This window comes from Lactuca virosa, chromosome 6, assembly GCF_052849685.1.
Source record: "Lactuca virosa cultivar CGN04683 chromosome 6, Lactuca_virosa_CGN04683_v6, whole genome shotgun sequence".
NCBI lineage: Eukaryota > Viridiplantae > Streptophyta > Magnoliopsida > Asterales > Asteraceae > Lactuca > Lactuca virosa.
In genome coordinates, this window is record NC_136431.1 from 231,587,026 (window position 1) to 231,599,851 (window position 12,826).

General features: G+C 37.5%; 1 protein-coding gene across 1 annotated transcript; it reads left to right on the forward strand.

The window, feature by feature from the left end:
• Positions 1 to 7,063: 7,063 nt before the first annotated feature.
• On the forward strand, positions 7,064 to 10,000 carry LOC145122671 (trihelix transcription factor DF1-like). Its single transcript, XM_079058232.1, has 3 exons — positions 7,064 to 7,451; positions 7,810 to 8,759; positions 8,843 to 10,000. The coding sequence occupies exons 1-3, from the start codon at positions 7,159 to 7,161 to the stop codon at positions 9,613 to 9,615; spliced, it is 2,016 nt and encodes a 671-aa protein (XP_078914358.1). The 5' UTR covers positions 7,064 to 7,158; the 3' UTR covers positions 9,616 to 10,000.
• Positions 10,001 to 12,826: the final 2,826 nt, after the last annotated feature.

Below are 12,826 nucleotides of genomic sequence, written 5' to 3' on the forward strand. Positions count from 1 at the left end.
TCGGGGACTACCCGCTCCTTTGTATCTCTTGCGCTCAGCATGAGGTTTATTGATGCTGGGTGGGGGTGGGGGAGCTGGATTTCCCATTAGAGGTGAGATTGCTGACGATCATCTCGTGCGAGTATCAAGGGTTCATCAGGGATGCACCTTGGAGTTGTTCAGCGAGTGGTACCCGATCGATTCGGTTCCCATTCCCCTGCGTGAGAGTAAGGTTATTGTGGGGATGGATTGGTTGAGCCCCAATGGGGAAATGATTGATTACGAGCATCAGTTGGTACGTATTCGGACCCCAAGTGGGGGAGAGTTGGTGATTCAGGGCGAGGGTGTTCATCATGGACCGACTCGCTGTTTGGCAGCAAGGGCCAGATGTTATCTTCATCAGGGTTGTTCCGGATTTGTGGCTTATGTGATGGATACCCGGGAGGATGATAAGGTGACCGTGGATGATGTACCGATTGTTCGGGAATACCCGGAAGTTTTTCTGGAGGATTTGCCCGGAGTGCCTCCGGAGAGGCAGGTGGAGTTTTAGATTGACTTGGTTCCTGGTGCGGATCCAATAGTCGAAGCACCTTATTGGTTAGCAGCTCCAGAGATGCAGGAGTTATCTACATGGTTGTAGGAGCTGTTAGACAAGGGATTTACTCGGTCGAGTAGTTCACCATGGGGAGCACCGACCTTGTTTGTAAAGAAAAAAGATGGGTCGCATCGGATGTGTATTGACTACCGGGAGCTGAATAAGCTAACGGTGAAGAACTGTTACCCATTCCTTAGGATCAACGAGTTATTTGGCCAACTTCAGGGCGCATCTTGGTTTTCCAAGATTGATTTGGGTTCAGACTATCACCAGAAGAGGTTCAGAGAAGAGGATACACATAAGACGGTCTTCCAAATTCATTATGGTTATTACGAGTTCGTGGTGATGCCCTTCGGGCTCACCAATGCTCCATCCGCATTCATGGATCTCATGAATTGCATATACAAGCCTATGTTGGACCAGTCTGTGATCGCATTTATTGATGACACCCTGGTCTATTCCAAGATTCAGGAACATCATGAGGAGCATCTGAGAGAGGTTTTGGAGACTTTGAGGAGGGAGAAGTTGTATGTGAAGTTCTCCAAGTGTGAGTTTTGGTTGTGTGAGGTGTAGTTTCTGGGACACATTGTCAACCAGAATGGTATCCTTGTCGATCCGGCCAAGGTTGAGGCAGTGATGAGGTGGGAGGTTCCGAGGTCTCCATCCGAGATTCGGAGTTTCCTTGGATTGGAGGGTTACTATCAGAGATTCATTCAGTATTTCTCCAAGATAGCGGTTCCTTTGGCCCAGTTGACAAAGAAGACAGTCACCTTCCGTTGGCGGCCTGAGTAGCAGGCAGATTTTGAGACTCTGAGGCAGAAATTATGTGAGGCACCGATTCTAACCCTGCCTGAGGGTGTTGAGGATTTTTTGGTATATTGTGATGCGTCAATCCCAAGTTTGGGTGCAGTTTTGATGCAGCGGGGTCATGTAATCGCTTACACTTCGAGGCAGCTGAAGCCTCATGAGGCGAACTACCCTACGCATGATATGGAGTTAGAGGTTATGCTCTTTGCCCTCAAGAAATCGTGACATTACCTATATGAGGTTTGTTGTACTATTTACATAGACCACAAGAGTCTAAGGTATCATATGGATCAACCAAATTTGAACATGAGGCAGTGTAGATGGTTGGATGTGGTGAAGGATTATGATTGTGAGATCCTTTATCACTCGGGGAAGGCCAACATGGTGGTCGATGCTCTCAGCTGCAAGGCTGTTACTGCCCCGATCAGGGATGTGTGTTTGAGGATGACCGTGCTTACCCCGCTCTTAGAGCATATTCGAGAGGCTCAGGTTAAGGCTATGAAGGAAGAACACTAGAAGTGTGAGAACGTAGTGGGTTAGGTGGCTTCTTTTGATTATGATAGTCATGGATTATTGACCCTTCATTGGAGGGTCTGGGTTCCATATTGTGGGGGTGTGCGGAAGGTCTTGATGGGAGAAGCACATAAGTCGAGGTTTTCTATCCATCCAAGGGCATCAAAGACGTACAGAGATCTCAGATCTGACTATTGGTAGCCATGCATGAAGCGGGGTGTGGCCTTGTATGTGGAGATGTGCTTGAGTTGTAGGAAATTCAAGGCCGAGCATCAGCGACCACACGGAAAAATGGAGTCGTTGGGTGTTCCCGTTTGTTAATGGGAAGAGATTACGATGGATTTTATCATGAAGTTACCACGGACGACGTGCGAAGTGGATTCGATATGGGTCATCGTGGATCGATTGACCAAAAGTGCACACTTTATTCTGATCCAGGAGAGTATCTCGACCGAGAAGCTAGCCGACATCTACATTCGGGAGGTTGTGGCACGACATGGCGTGCCGGTTTCGGTGGTTTCTGATTGGGATGTTCAGTTTACTTCCAGGTTCTGGACGAGATTTCATGAGGAGTTGGGCAGTCGTTTGCATTTCACCACGACTTCCCACCCGCAGACTGATGGTCAGAGCGAACGGACTATCCAAACATTGGAGAACATGCTTCGGGCATGTGTATTGGATTTTGCGGGAGTTGGAATACGTATCTCCCTTTGGTGGAGTTTTCGTATAACAATAGTTATCACGCTAACATTGATCGGCCTCCTTTGGAGATGCTCTATGAGAGGAAGTGTAGGACCCCGATATGTTGGGGTGAGGTCTGTCAGCGGGTTATGGGGATTACGGAGGCGGTACTCAAAACGATGGAACTGATTCAACAGATTCGCGGCAAACTTCAGAAATCGCAGAGTCGACAGAAGAGCTATGCTGATAGGCGTCGGTTAAACATAGAGTTCCAAGTTGGGAACATGGTACTCTTGAAGGTGTCACCTTGGAAATGTGTCATCCAATTCAGGAAGCAGTGTAAGCTGGGCCCTAGGTATATTGGTCCTTTCAGGTTTTTAGCCTGGGTGGGCAGGGTTGCATATCGTTTCGATCTACCCGAGGAACTCGGTCAGATTCACAACACATTTCATGTTTCCTAGTTGCGAAAATGCTTGGTCGACAATTTAGTAGTAGTTCCATTGGAGGACATTTAGGTGGATAATCGCTTGAATTATATAGAGAAACCAATAGCGACCCTTGACAAGAGGAAGAAGACTCTACGAAACAAGGTTGTGGATCTCGTGAAGGTGCAGTGGCAGCACCAAAAAGGTTCAATGTGGATGTGCAAGCCTGAGGATGAGATAAGGGAGAATTATCCGGAGTTATTTGCGGCAGCGGACTTTGAGGACGAAATCTAATTTAAGTGGGGGAGAATTGTAAAACTCGATTCAAGGTATTTTACATTTTGACCCTTGGAATGATAAATGTTTGCAAAATTGGTCTCTTATGGCATTAAATGAAAATTTGGAGGATGTGTGCGTACGCTGGGTATACGTCTAGTACGCTGGGCATACATGGTCAGGGGTTAAACCCTAATTTTTAGGTTGGACCCTATTTAAACAACTTTAAGCCCCAAGGTTCTCTCATTACTATACTTAATTGCCCCTTTAAGCGTCATTTTGAAACCCCAACCCATTTTAGAGAGATTTGACCCTTGTGTGTGTGTTTTGGTGGGTGTTTGGTGAATCTTGAAGAAGAAGAAGCTTAAGGAAGGAGCATTGATCAAGTTGGAGCTTGTAGATCTAGAGTTTACTCACCTTCCTCAGCTTCATAGAGGTATAAAGTCTTGACCTTGGTTATTCTAATCTTAGATCTAGATCTAGTGGAGTTTTGGACATATTTTGGTCCCATGAATGAGTTCTTGTGAGTAAATGTCACTCCAGAAGTTTTGAGCTGCTCCTCTTGATGTTTCTGAGGTCCCTAGTCCATAAAGTTTGCATCTTGATGGTTGTAGATCAACCATGCAAGGCTTAATGCTCATTTGGTGAAAGTAGAATGCTAAATCTAGGGTTTGAGTCTCTTTAAGCCATGAAAAGGCATCAAGTTGGTAACTTTATCGTTTAAGACATTCGCCAAGGTCTGGATCTGAAAAATGGACGTTTGGACTTAAAGCATTAAGTTCTTAATGAAGTTTTGGCAAGTAGGGGCGTACGTCGGGCGTACTCCAATGTACGATGAGTGTATACAACTACCACGGAGCTGTACGCTGGGCATACCCAGGTAGTACGTTGGGCGTACCCAGGTAGTACGCTGAGCGTACTCATCAGGGGGCCATTTTGGGCTTTTGGATTTGGGCAACTTTTGGACTCTAGGTTTTGGGCTCTTGTTGGGACAAAAGTTTTATTGATCCGGGCCATTGTTAGGCCTTAGGCCTTTATGGATTTGGGCCATTTTGGGCTTCGAGTGTTTTTGGGTTTGGGCCACGGTTAATTGGGCCAATTAAAGGGAAGGGCAAAATGGTCTTTTACCCTAGGAGTTAGGGTTAGTGAATTAATGTCCCGATTATGGTGACCTAATTATTAATTAAGGTTGTATTTGATTGGTTAGCACGGGGATTCTCCAGTTCAGTAACCCGAGCATCTATTTGTTTAGCTACGAATCGGGGTGAGTTTGCTCACTATACTGTAGGAGACTAGGGATTTTATGTGCTTGTAGTCTTTGTGACTCCTGTTGTATGCATGTATGCATGTGTGCCTGTTTGCTATATGTATGTGGGGTGAAATTGACCCATACAGTTGAAAAATACTAATTGAGTTGAAATAGACTCGGGGGTGAAATAGACCCGGTACAGCCTTGTGCTGACATATGAGTTGAAATAGACTCGGGGGTGAAATAGACCCGGTACAGCCTTGTGCTGACATATGAGTTGAAATAGACTCGGGGGTGAAATAGACCCAGTACAGCCTTGTGCTGACATATGAGTTGAAATAGACTCGGAGGTGAAATAGACCCGATACAGCCTTGAGCTAACGTATATGTATGGTATGCAGTATTTTAGGGGAACTCACTAAGCTTTGTGCTTACGGTTTTCAAATTATGTTTCAGGTACTTCCGGTTCGAAGGGGAAGAGCTCAGGATGATCGTAATGCATACACCATGATTTTCCGCTCTACTTGACTCTGATGTATTTTTGGATGATTGTTGATATACTCTGATTTTCTTTATGGTTTCTATAAATAATGTTTGGTTGATGGTTTTATTATTACAAAAACAAAATTTTTGGTTCTAATTTTTGGGACGTTACATTCTAGAAGGGTCATGTTGCACTAGAGAACGAACGACACGTGTCACATGTTGGGAGGGCCGAGCAAGCCAGGGCACGGTGCGCACCTGGTCGGGGCGCGACACATACATTGATTTTCCATCCTATAAATATGTTTCAACTACTCATTCACTTCCCTACACCTTCCTATATTTCTGTCTCGATTTTCTCTACATTTTTGCTAAAAAATTCTTTAGTTTTTAAGATTTTAGCGAAGCTATAAGGTCCCTGAGTACCCAACATTAGTAGCTATCCACTCGGAGTTCTGCTAGTGTAATTTTTGGACTTTCCTCAGGAAAATCTCTGTAAGTTAATCTACACTTATATTGCTTTTAGGGTAACTTATATTTATATTCATAGTCGTTGTTATGAATTTATAAATAAAATTTATTAGTGATTCCAAGTCATTATACTAATTGATCTACTTATGGGGGTGATGTCTAGGCTAGATTTAGTGATGTGTTTAAAGTGAGATTTCCAAACAGTGTATACCAAACAGACCATACCTCCGATATGATCTTACCTGGTTGATCATTGCTTGATAGATCTTGATGTAGACAGTGAGACTGTTAAGAAATCTAGACTATCATTAGTCATAAGAAATACTAAACTAAGACTTAGTGATTATTGAACCTAGGTCACGTCAAAGGAAAGGCTAAGTGCTAAAATGAAGCGTTGCCCAACTTTTCAGTCATCAGTGCATAGTTATTTTCAACTTACACATAGATATAAAATATCTAGATGATTAAATACTATGCGTGTCTATTATCTGTATTACTTGATATATGTGTTAGGTGAATTATATGATTTTTTTATTGATTTAATCATATATGTATTTTCTTATATAAAATAAAGAACTGTACAACCCCATTTCCCCAACGGCTAATTGTTGGTATGAATACGTTTTCAAATTCGAGAGAGAGAGAGGATGTAGGTCCTCTTTTATTCTTTTAATTACTAAAATGTTAAATTAATATTAAAAATGTAAAAATAAAAATAAAATGGTATAATAGCCATTTTAATTTTAAGAAAGAAAACTTGTGCTTGGGGGGGGGGGGGATGTGGGTACTCTTTTATTTTTTTAATTACTAAAATGTTAAAATAAATATTAAAAATGTAAAAAAAAAATGATATAATAGTCATTTTAATTTTAAGAGGGACTAAAACTACGTACAAACGTTGTCAAAATAATCAGCAATAAAAAAAGTTATAGTTTGGACCAACTCCCACAAAAAAAAATGCATACGACATGAATTATTTTTATAGTTTTATAAAAAAAAACTCAATAACCAAATACGTATAAAAAAATATATATTACCCTCTTAAATCATTACCGTCATTACCTCCATTCTTATATTATTATATTTTTTATATACCTTTAATTATATATATAAATACATAATACATGAATTAGTTACCTATATATATAATCATAATTAGGTTATATTTAAGAAATTACCTACTTATTAAGTTGTTTTTATTTGAATAAAAATAATGTTATAATAATAAGGGAGTTATCTATCTGTGCCATTTGCTGACAGATAAACCAAAGTGACCCTTGTGGTGGTCTCTGAAACTTTTCTTAAACAAGCAGATAAAGGGGAAGAAAATAATAATAATACCAAAAGATTCCCCCAGCTATATAAAGTTTTTTATTTATTATTTTTATTTTTAATTTAATAATTTCCATCTTTACTGCCACTACTTCTACCACCCCTTCTTTCTCTCTCTCGTTGGCTTTTTAAAAGAAATTATTATTATCATTTTTTTTTAATCTTTTTTCATTTTTTCTTTTTTTGGGTGTGAGATTGACAGGCAGATCAGATCCCCACCGAAATAAATTAATAAATTCACCATACATCCAATCTTACATAAAACCCTCAAGAATTCACCATCTTTTTTGTTTTTTTAATTCATCTCTAGTAATTTGCTTCTCTTTCAACAGTGTCTTCTCCATCATATGATGCTGCAGGGAGTTTCTCCAGGAATTGGAAACTCCGGCGACGCTGCGGCGACTCCTGTTTCAGTTCAACCCAATGAAACGGCGGCGGCGGCGGCTGAACTTGCTAGTGGTGGTGGTGGCGGAGGATTTAGCGAAGATGAAAGAGGAAGAATAGAAGAAGGTGGTCGGAATTCCGGTGGAAATAGGTGGCCAAGACAGGAAACGTTAGCTCTGCTTAAAATCCGGTCGGATATGGATGTTGCTTTTCGTGATTCAAGTCTGAAAGGTCCATTATGGGATGAGGTTTCAAGGTAATTTTACTCCTTTTAGCTTATGAATTCAATCGTGTTCTTTTCTGGGTTTGATTCAATCATTGAAAACGAGATCTATGTAGCGAATTACAAAGCTCGTGTCTTTTTTCCGGTTTATCGGAATCCAATTACCATTCCTTTCTTTACCTATTCCGGCGAGCTAATTGAATTTGAATTCCAATTTCAATTCGAATTCGAATTCGAATTCCATTTCAGTTTTGTCTTCATCTCCTTAGATTTATCTTGTTCATACCACTTCAATCCATGGCCGGATTCTAGCAAGTGCTCCGCCGGGATTTAAATAATTAAATATTTTATGTGGAAACAAAATTTGATGTTCTTGATTTTTTTATTTCAGGAAATTAGCTGAGCTTGGCTATCATCGAAGTGCCAAAAAATGCAAAGAGAAATTCGAGAACGTTTATAAATACCACAAGAGAACCAAAGAAGGTCGAACTTCAAAAGCCGATGGAAAAACTTACAGATTTTTTGATCAATTACAAGCTTTAGAAGCCAACCCCGCCGCCAGCAGCCACCACCAACAACCGCTGTCTCTTCCACCTCCTCAGCCGGTTCTCTCCAAACCACCACCACAAGTTTCTACAATGCCGAATACTTCAACAATTACACAAATTCTTCCATCTCTTCCATCTGTTGTAACTCCTGTAAACATCACGGTGTCGCATCAAAACAACGTGGATCCAATCTCCGTTGCGGCGCCGGCGGTGGCAATGCCGTCGATGAATATTAATCACGTTGGTGGGTTTCCTTTTTCGCAACTGAATATGTCGGCGTCGACGAATTCGAGTTCTTCATCGACTTCTTCAGACGATGAGCCACCGGAGAGGAGGAGGAATAGGAAGCGGAAATGGAAGGAGTTTTTCGGGAGGTTGATGAAGGAGGTGATTGATAAACAAGAGGAATTACAATCGAAGTTTCTTGATACGTTGGAAAGACGAGAACGTGATCGGATGGCGAGAGAGGAAGCATGGCGGATTCAAGAAATGGCGAAAATGAAACGAGAACACGATCTGTTGGTGCAGGAAAGATCCATGGTGGCGGCGAAAGATGCGGCGGTTATCACTTTTTTGCAGAAGATCACGGAACAAAACCCGAGTACTGTCATCCCACAAATGCCAGCTATGCAATTACTCCAACAACAACAACAAAACCAACCGCCTCCGCCGCTTCCACCACCATCGTCAGTACAACCGGCGCCACCAATGCAACAGCAACAGCAATCCCAGCCGCGACCACCACCACCACCGCAAGTACTACAACAACAACAGCCAATTTCTCCGATATCAGGTGCAGTCTCCGCGTTTTTTCTTTATAAATCTATAACTTTTCGTCCCCTCTCCATATAATTTTACGACTTTGCCACTATGCAGTAGCTGTACCATTACCGGCACCGGTATCCTTATCAACACCCGCTCCGCCACCGCCTGTGGTGAGGAATCTCGATAACGGCGGCGGAGGAGAGAACATGCTACAACCAAGTCCGTCGAGATGGCCGAAAGCTGAAATTAATGCACTGATTAAACTCCGAACGACGCTTGACACGAAATATCAAGAAAGTGGGCCCAAAGGGCCATTATGGGAGGAGATATCGTCGGCGATGAAGAAGCTTGGATACAACCGGAATGCTAAACGATGCAAAGAAAAATGGGAGAACATTAATAAATACTACAAGAAGGTTAAAGAAAGCAGCAAGAAACGACCGGAGGATTCGAAAACTTGCCCGTATTTCCACCAGCTCGACGCCATTTACAGAGAGAAAGCAACCAGCAGTAATAATAATAACAACAGTAATAATCCAGGGTTCGCCGTTAAACCGGAAAACCAGATGGCTCCGATCATGGCTAGACCGGAACAGCAATGGCCACTTCCGGCGGTGGTTCAAGAACAACAACACCACCTCCAACAACATCACCACCAACAGCAGCAGCAACAACAACATCAACAGCAACAACGACATAATCAGCAGATGAAGACGAATGAATCTACAGGGATTGAAGATCACCAGCATGCGGATGACGATGACGATTACGACGAAGAAGATGAAGACGACGATGAGGAAGAAGGTGAAGGCGAAGGCGAAGGCGAAGGTGGTGAGTACGAGATTGTTCCAAACAAGACATCATCAATGGCTGCAGTTGAATGATGGAAATTTATAGACAGTGGAAATCGAACAAGCATTTGGGGTGCACTGCAAATGTGGGTCATGAGTTGCAGAAGATGTCAGATGGGTGCGCGGGTCGGGTTGCGGGTTGATTATTGAAGCTTGAAACACAAAACACATGGGGGTGGGGAAGTGGGAGTCAGGGGGTGTAAGTGTAACATTGTAAGTTTTTATTTACAGTGGTATATTGTGGGTTTATTTTATGATTTATTTATTATTTGCAAGAAAAATAAAATAATGAGGGGAGAGATAGAATGGAATAAACCAATAAGAAAAGTATTTTGTAATTTTATATTTTTGTCAATGGGGGGTGTAAATGTTAATGAAATGAGTTCATTGAAAGGTTCTTTTTTTCGTTTTTCTTTTATATCATCTACCAGCATTTTATTTTATGCATAAGATTTTTATTTATATCGTGGCTATGACTTGTGTCTGTGATTTAATTATCTTTTTAAAACATATTTATTAATCAAATTATATATGATTGTATGGTTATGCAGAAAAACGGAAACCGACAATAACTGTAAGGAAAAAGAGATATTGTTTCCAAATTCTTGGGTTCACTTTAGATTTTATTATTACAAAAACTGAAAATAGATATAATCAACGGAAACAAAATAATGTTATATATATATATATATATATATATATATATATATATATATATATATATATATATATATATATATATATATATATATATATATATATAATTTACATATATTTGATTTTTTTTTGAGAAATCAAATGATCAAATCCCCATCTTGCTTGATACCATATCCAACCCTACTTCATTCAAATAAATGAAAAAATTTAATGAAAAAATAATAATGCTAATAATAATTGATCTTCAACTGTATTAATGTATTTGTTTTTACATATCTTTATCTCAAAAAGAATATTTTAATTATATATTTATTTTTCTGAATATAAGATTTTAATAAATACATCTTCTATATATATATATATATATATATATATATATATATATATATATATATATATATATATATATATATATATATATATATATATATATTGTTAAAAAAAACTTATTAAAGAAAAAATATTGCTGAATTAAATGGATAGTGTTACTTACGAGTTTGTTATATTTTATAAATTCTTTAAAAAAAATTAAATATATTTGTCACGATAGTCATATTAAAAACATAAATAAATAATTTAAAATATAAAAGCTTAAAATTGAAATAACTTTAAAAAAAAGTATAGGTATACATAGATTCAAACTTAAAATGACAAATATGAGAAGTCAACTTCAACTTCAGATACTTCAAATTTGAAATAATATTATTTATAACACCATAATTTATGTAAAAAAAATACGGTGATTTTCTTATATTATAAACCATTTTTATTAAAGCTATGAATAAAGTGTTACTGAATCATTTTCATTCTAGCGGATTTTTTTTTTCAAATTTCGTATTGTACTCATGCAGTTAATCCGATTACTTTTGGCACGTACTTTGATCACTTTATATCTTTTATATTTGTTATTTGTACACCATTCATATCAAATTCACATGTAACCATTTTGCTAGGACAGGTCCAACATGAGTGACCGTATATCACTATTCATTACTATGGTTCATAGGCCCATTGGTGTCCCAAGAAGTTATTGTAGATTTCATGCAGTCACATGGGTTTAAAATATAAAATTGTTAGTCTATTCACCTAGTTGCTTTAGTTTTGGGCATCTTCTAAAGGTTTTTGATTGTGTATTTAATTTTACCTTTTGGTAATGTACTTCCTCATTTTTATTTTAGGATAGTTTTTTACGACATACATTATCATTCATATTCAAACCAGTTTTAGATAAAGATTACTATATTGCTTCATCTAGGTTAATTTAATGTCATAACTAAATAACAAATTATTTCTTATTCATTTATGACATTAACACCGTAGAGGTTACTCATTCATTGTCTCTCAATGCCATCCAGTGGTGTTGTTTTAAAGCTCACTTGAAAGGATATACGATTCAAATTACAAAGTAAGATTATAGATGTGATGCAATTGATTGTCGTACATAAAGGGCACTCTTTAGTCCCTACACTTGGCCTTCTCAGTATTGGCATATAATCAAAGAAATCTCGATATGTTGAATTAAGTTGGCAATTGTTATCACAATAAATGATATCTCTAGAAAGGTTGTTCCTACCTTGCCTAATTTTCTCTACTAAAAGTACTTGTTATCTAATTGTTGTAGTCATTTATAAGTTCTTTCTAATTAATAATGAATTCACATATCTTCTAACATATAACATATATTGGAAACGGTAATAATTATGTGATTTACTTAATCACAAGTTCAAGTCTATATCTATATTATATATTATAATATAATAATGGTCATTGTTCTTACACCATGTTCATTTAAAACTTCCACTATAATTTGAAAGTACTTCTAACTGAAAACTAATTACTCAATACAACTTGAAGAGATTTTTTAACATATAGATATTAAACGTTATTTGTAATATCATATAAAAATAGTTTACAAAAACATAGTTAAGGATGTTAGGATTTAGAAATGAGAGAAAAAAAATGAATTCAATAACAGAGAAAATAACGAAATAAGAACATATAAAGCTCTATTTTAGGGTGGAGGCATTCATATTAAACATGGAAGAGAAAATGTTTTACTTTAGAAGATAAAAAACTATATAAGTAAATTCATTTAATAGTATATATATATATATATATATATATATATATATATATATATATATATATATATATATATATATATATATATATATATATATATATATATATATATATATAGGGTGAGGTTCAATAGAGAACCATAATTAACCAAGTAACCAAGCAACCAATCTTTTTTTCAATTTTTAGAACTTATTTTTTAACAAAAAAAAAACTAAAAATACAGAAATTCATAACTTTTTATCATTTTTCCAATGATATCAAATTCGATTTTTTTTTACGTCAAATTCACAATGTGAATCTATGAAAATTCACAATGTTAATATATGAATTTAGATATTTTTAGATTTTTTTTTTCGACAAAGAATAAGCTCTAAAATTGAAAAAAAAGATTTGGTTTCTTGAACAACCAATAATTATGGTTTTCTATTGAACTTTTCTATATATATATATATATATATATATATATATATATATATATATATATATATATATATATATATATATA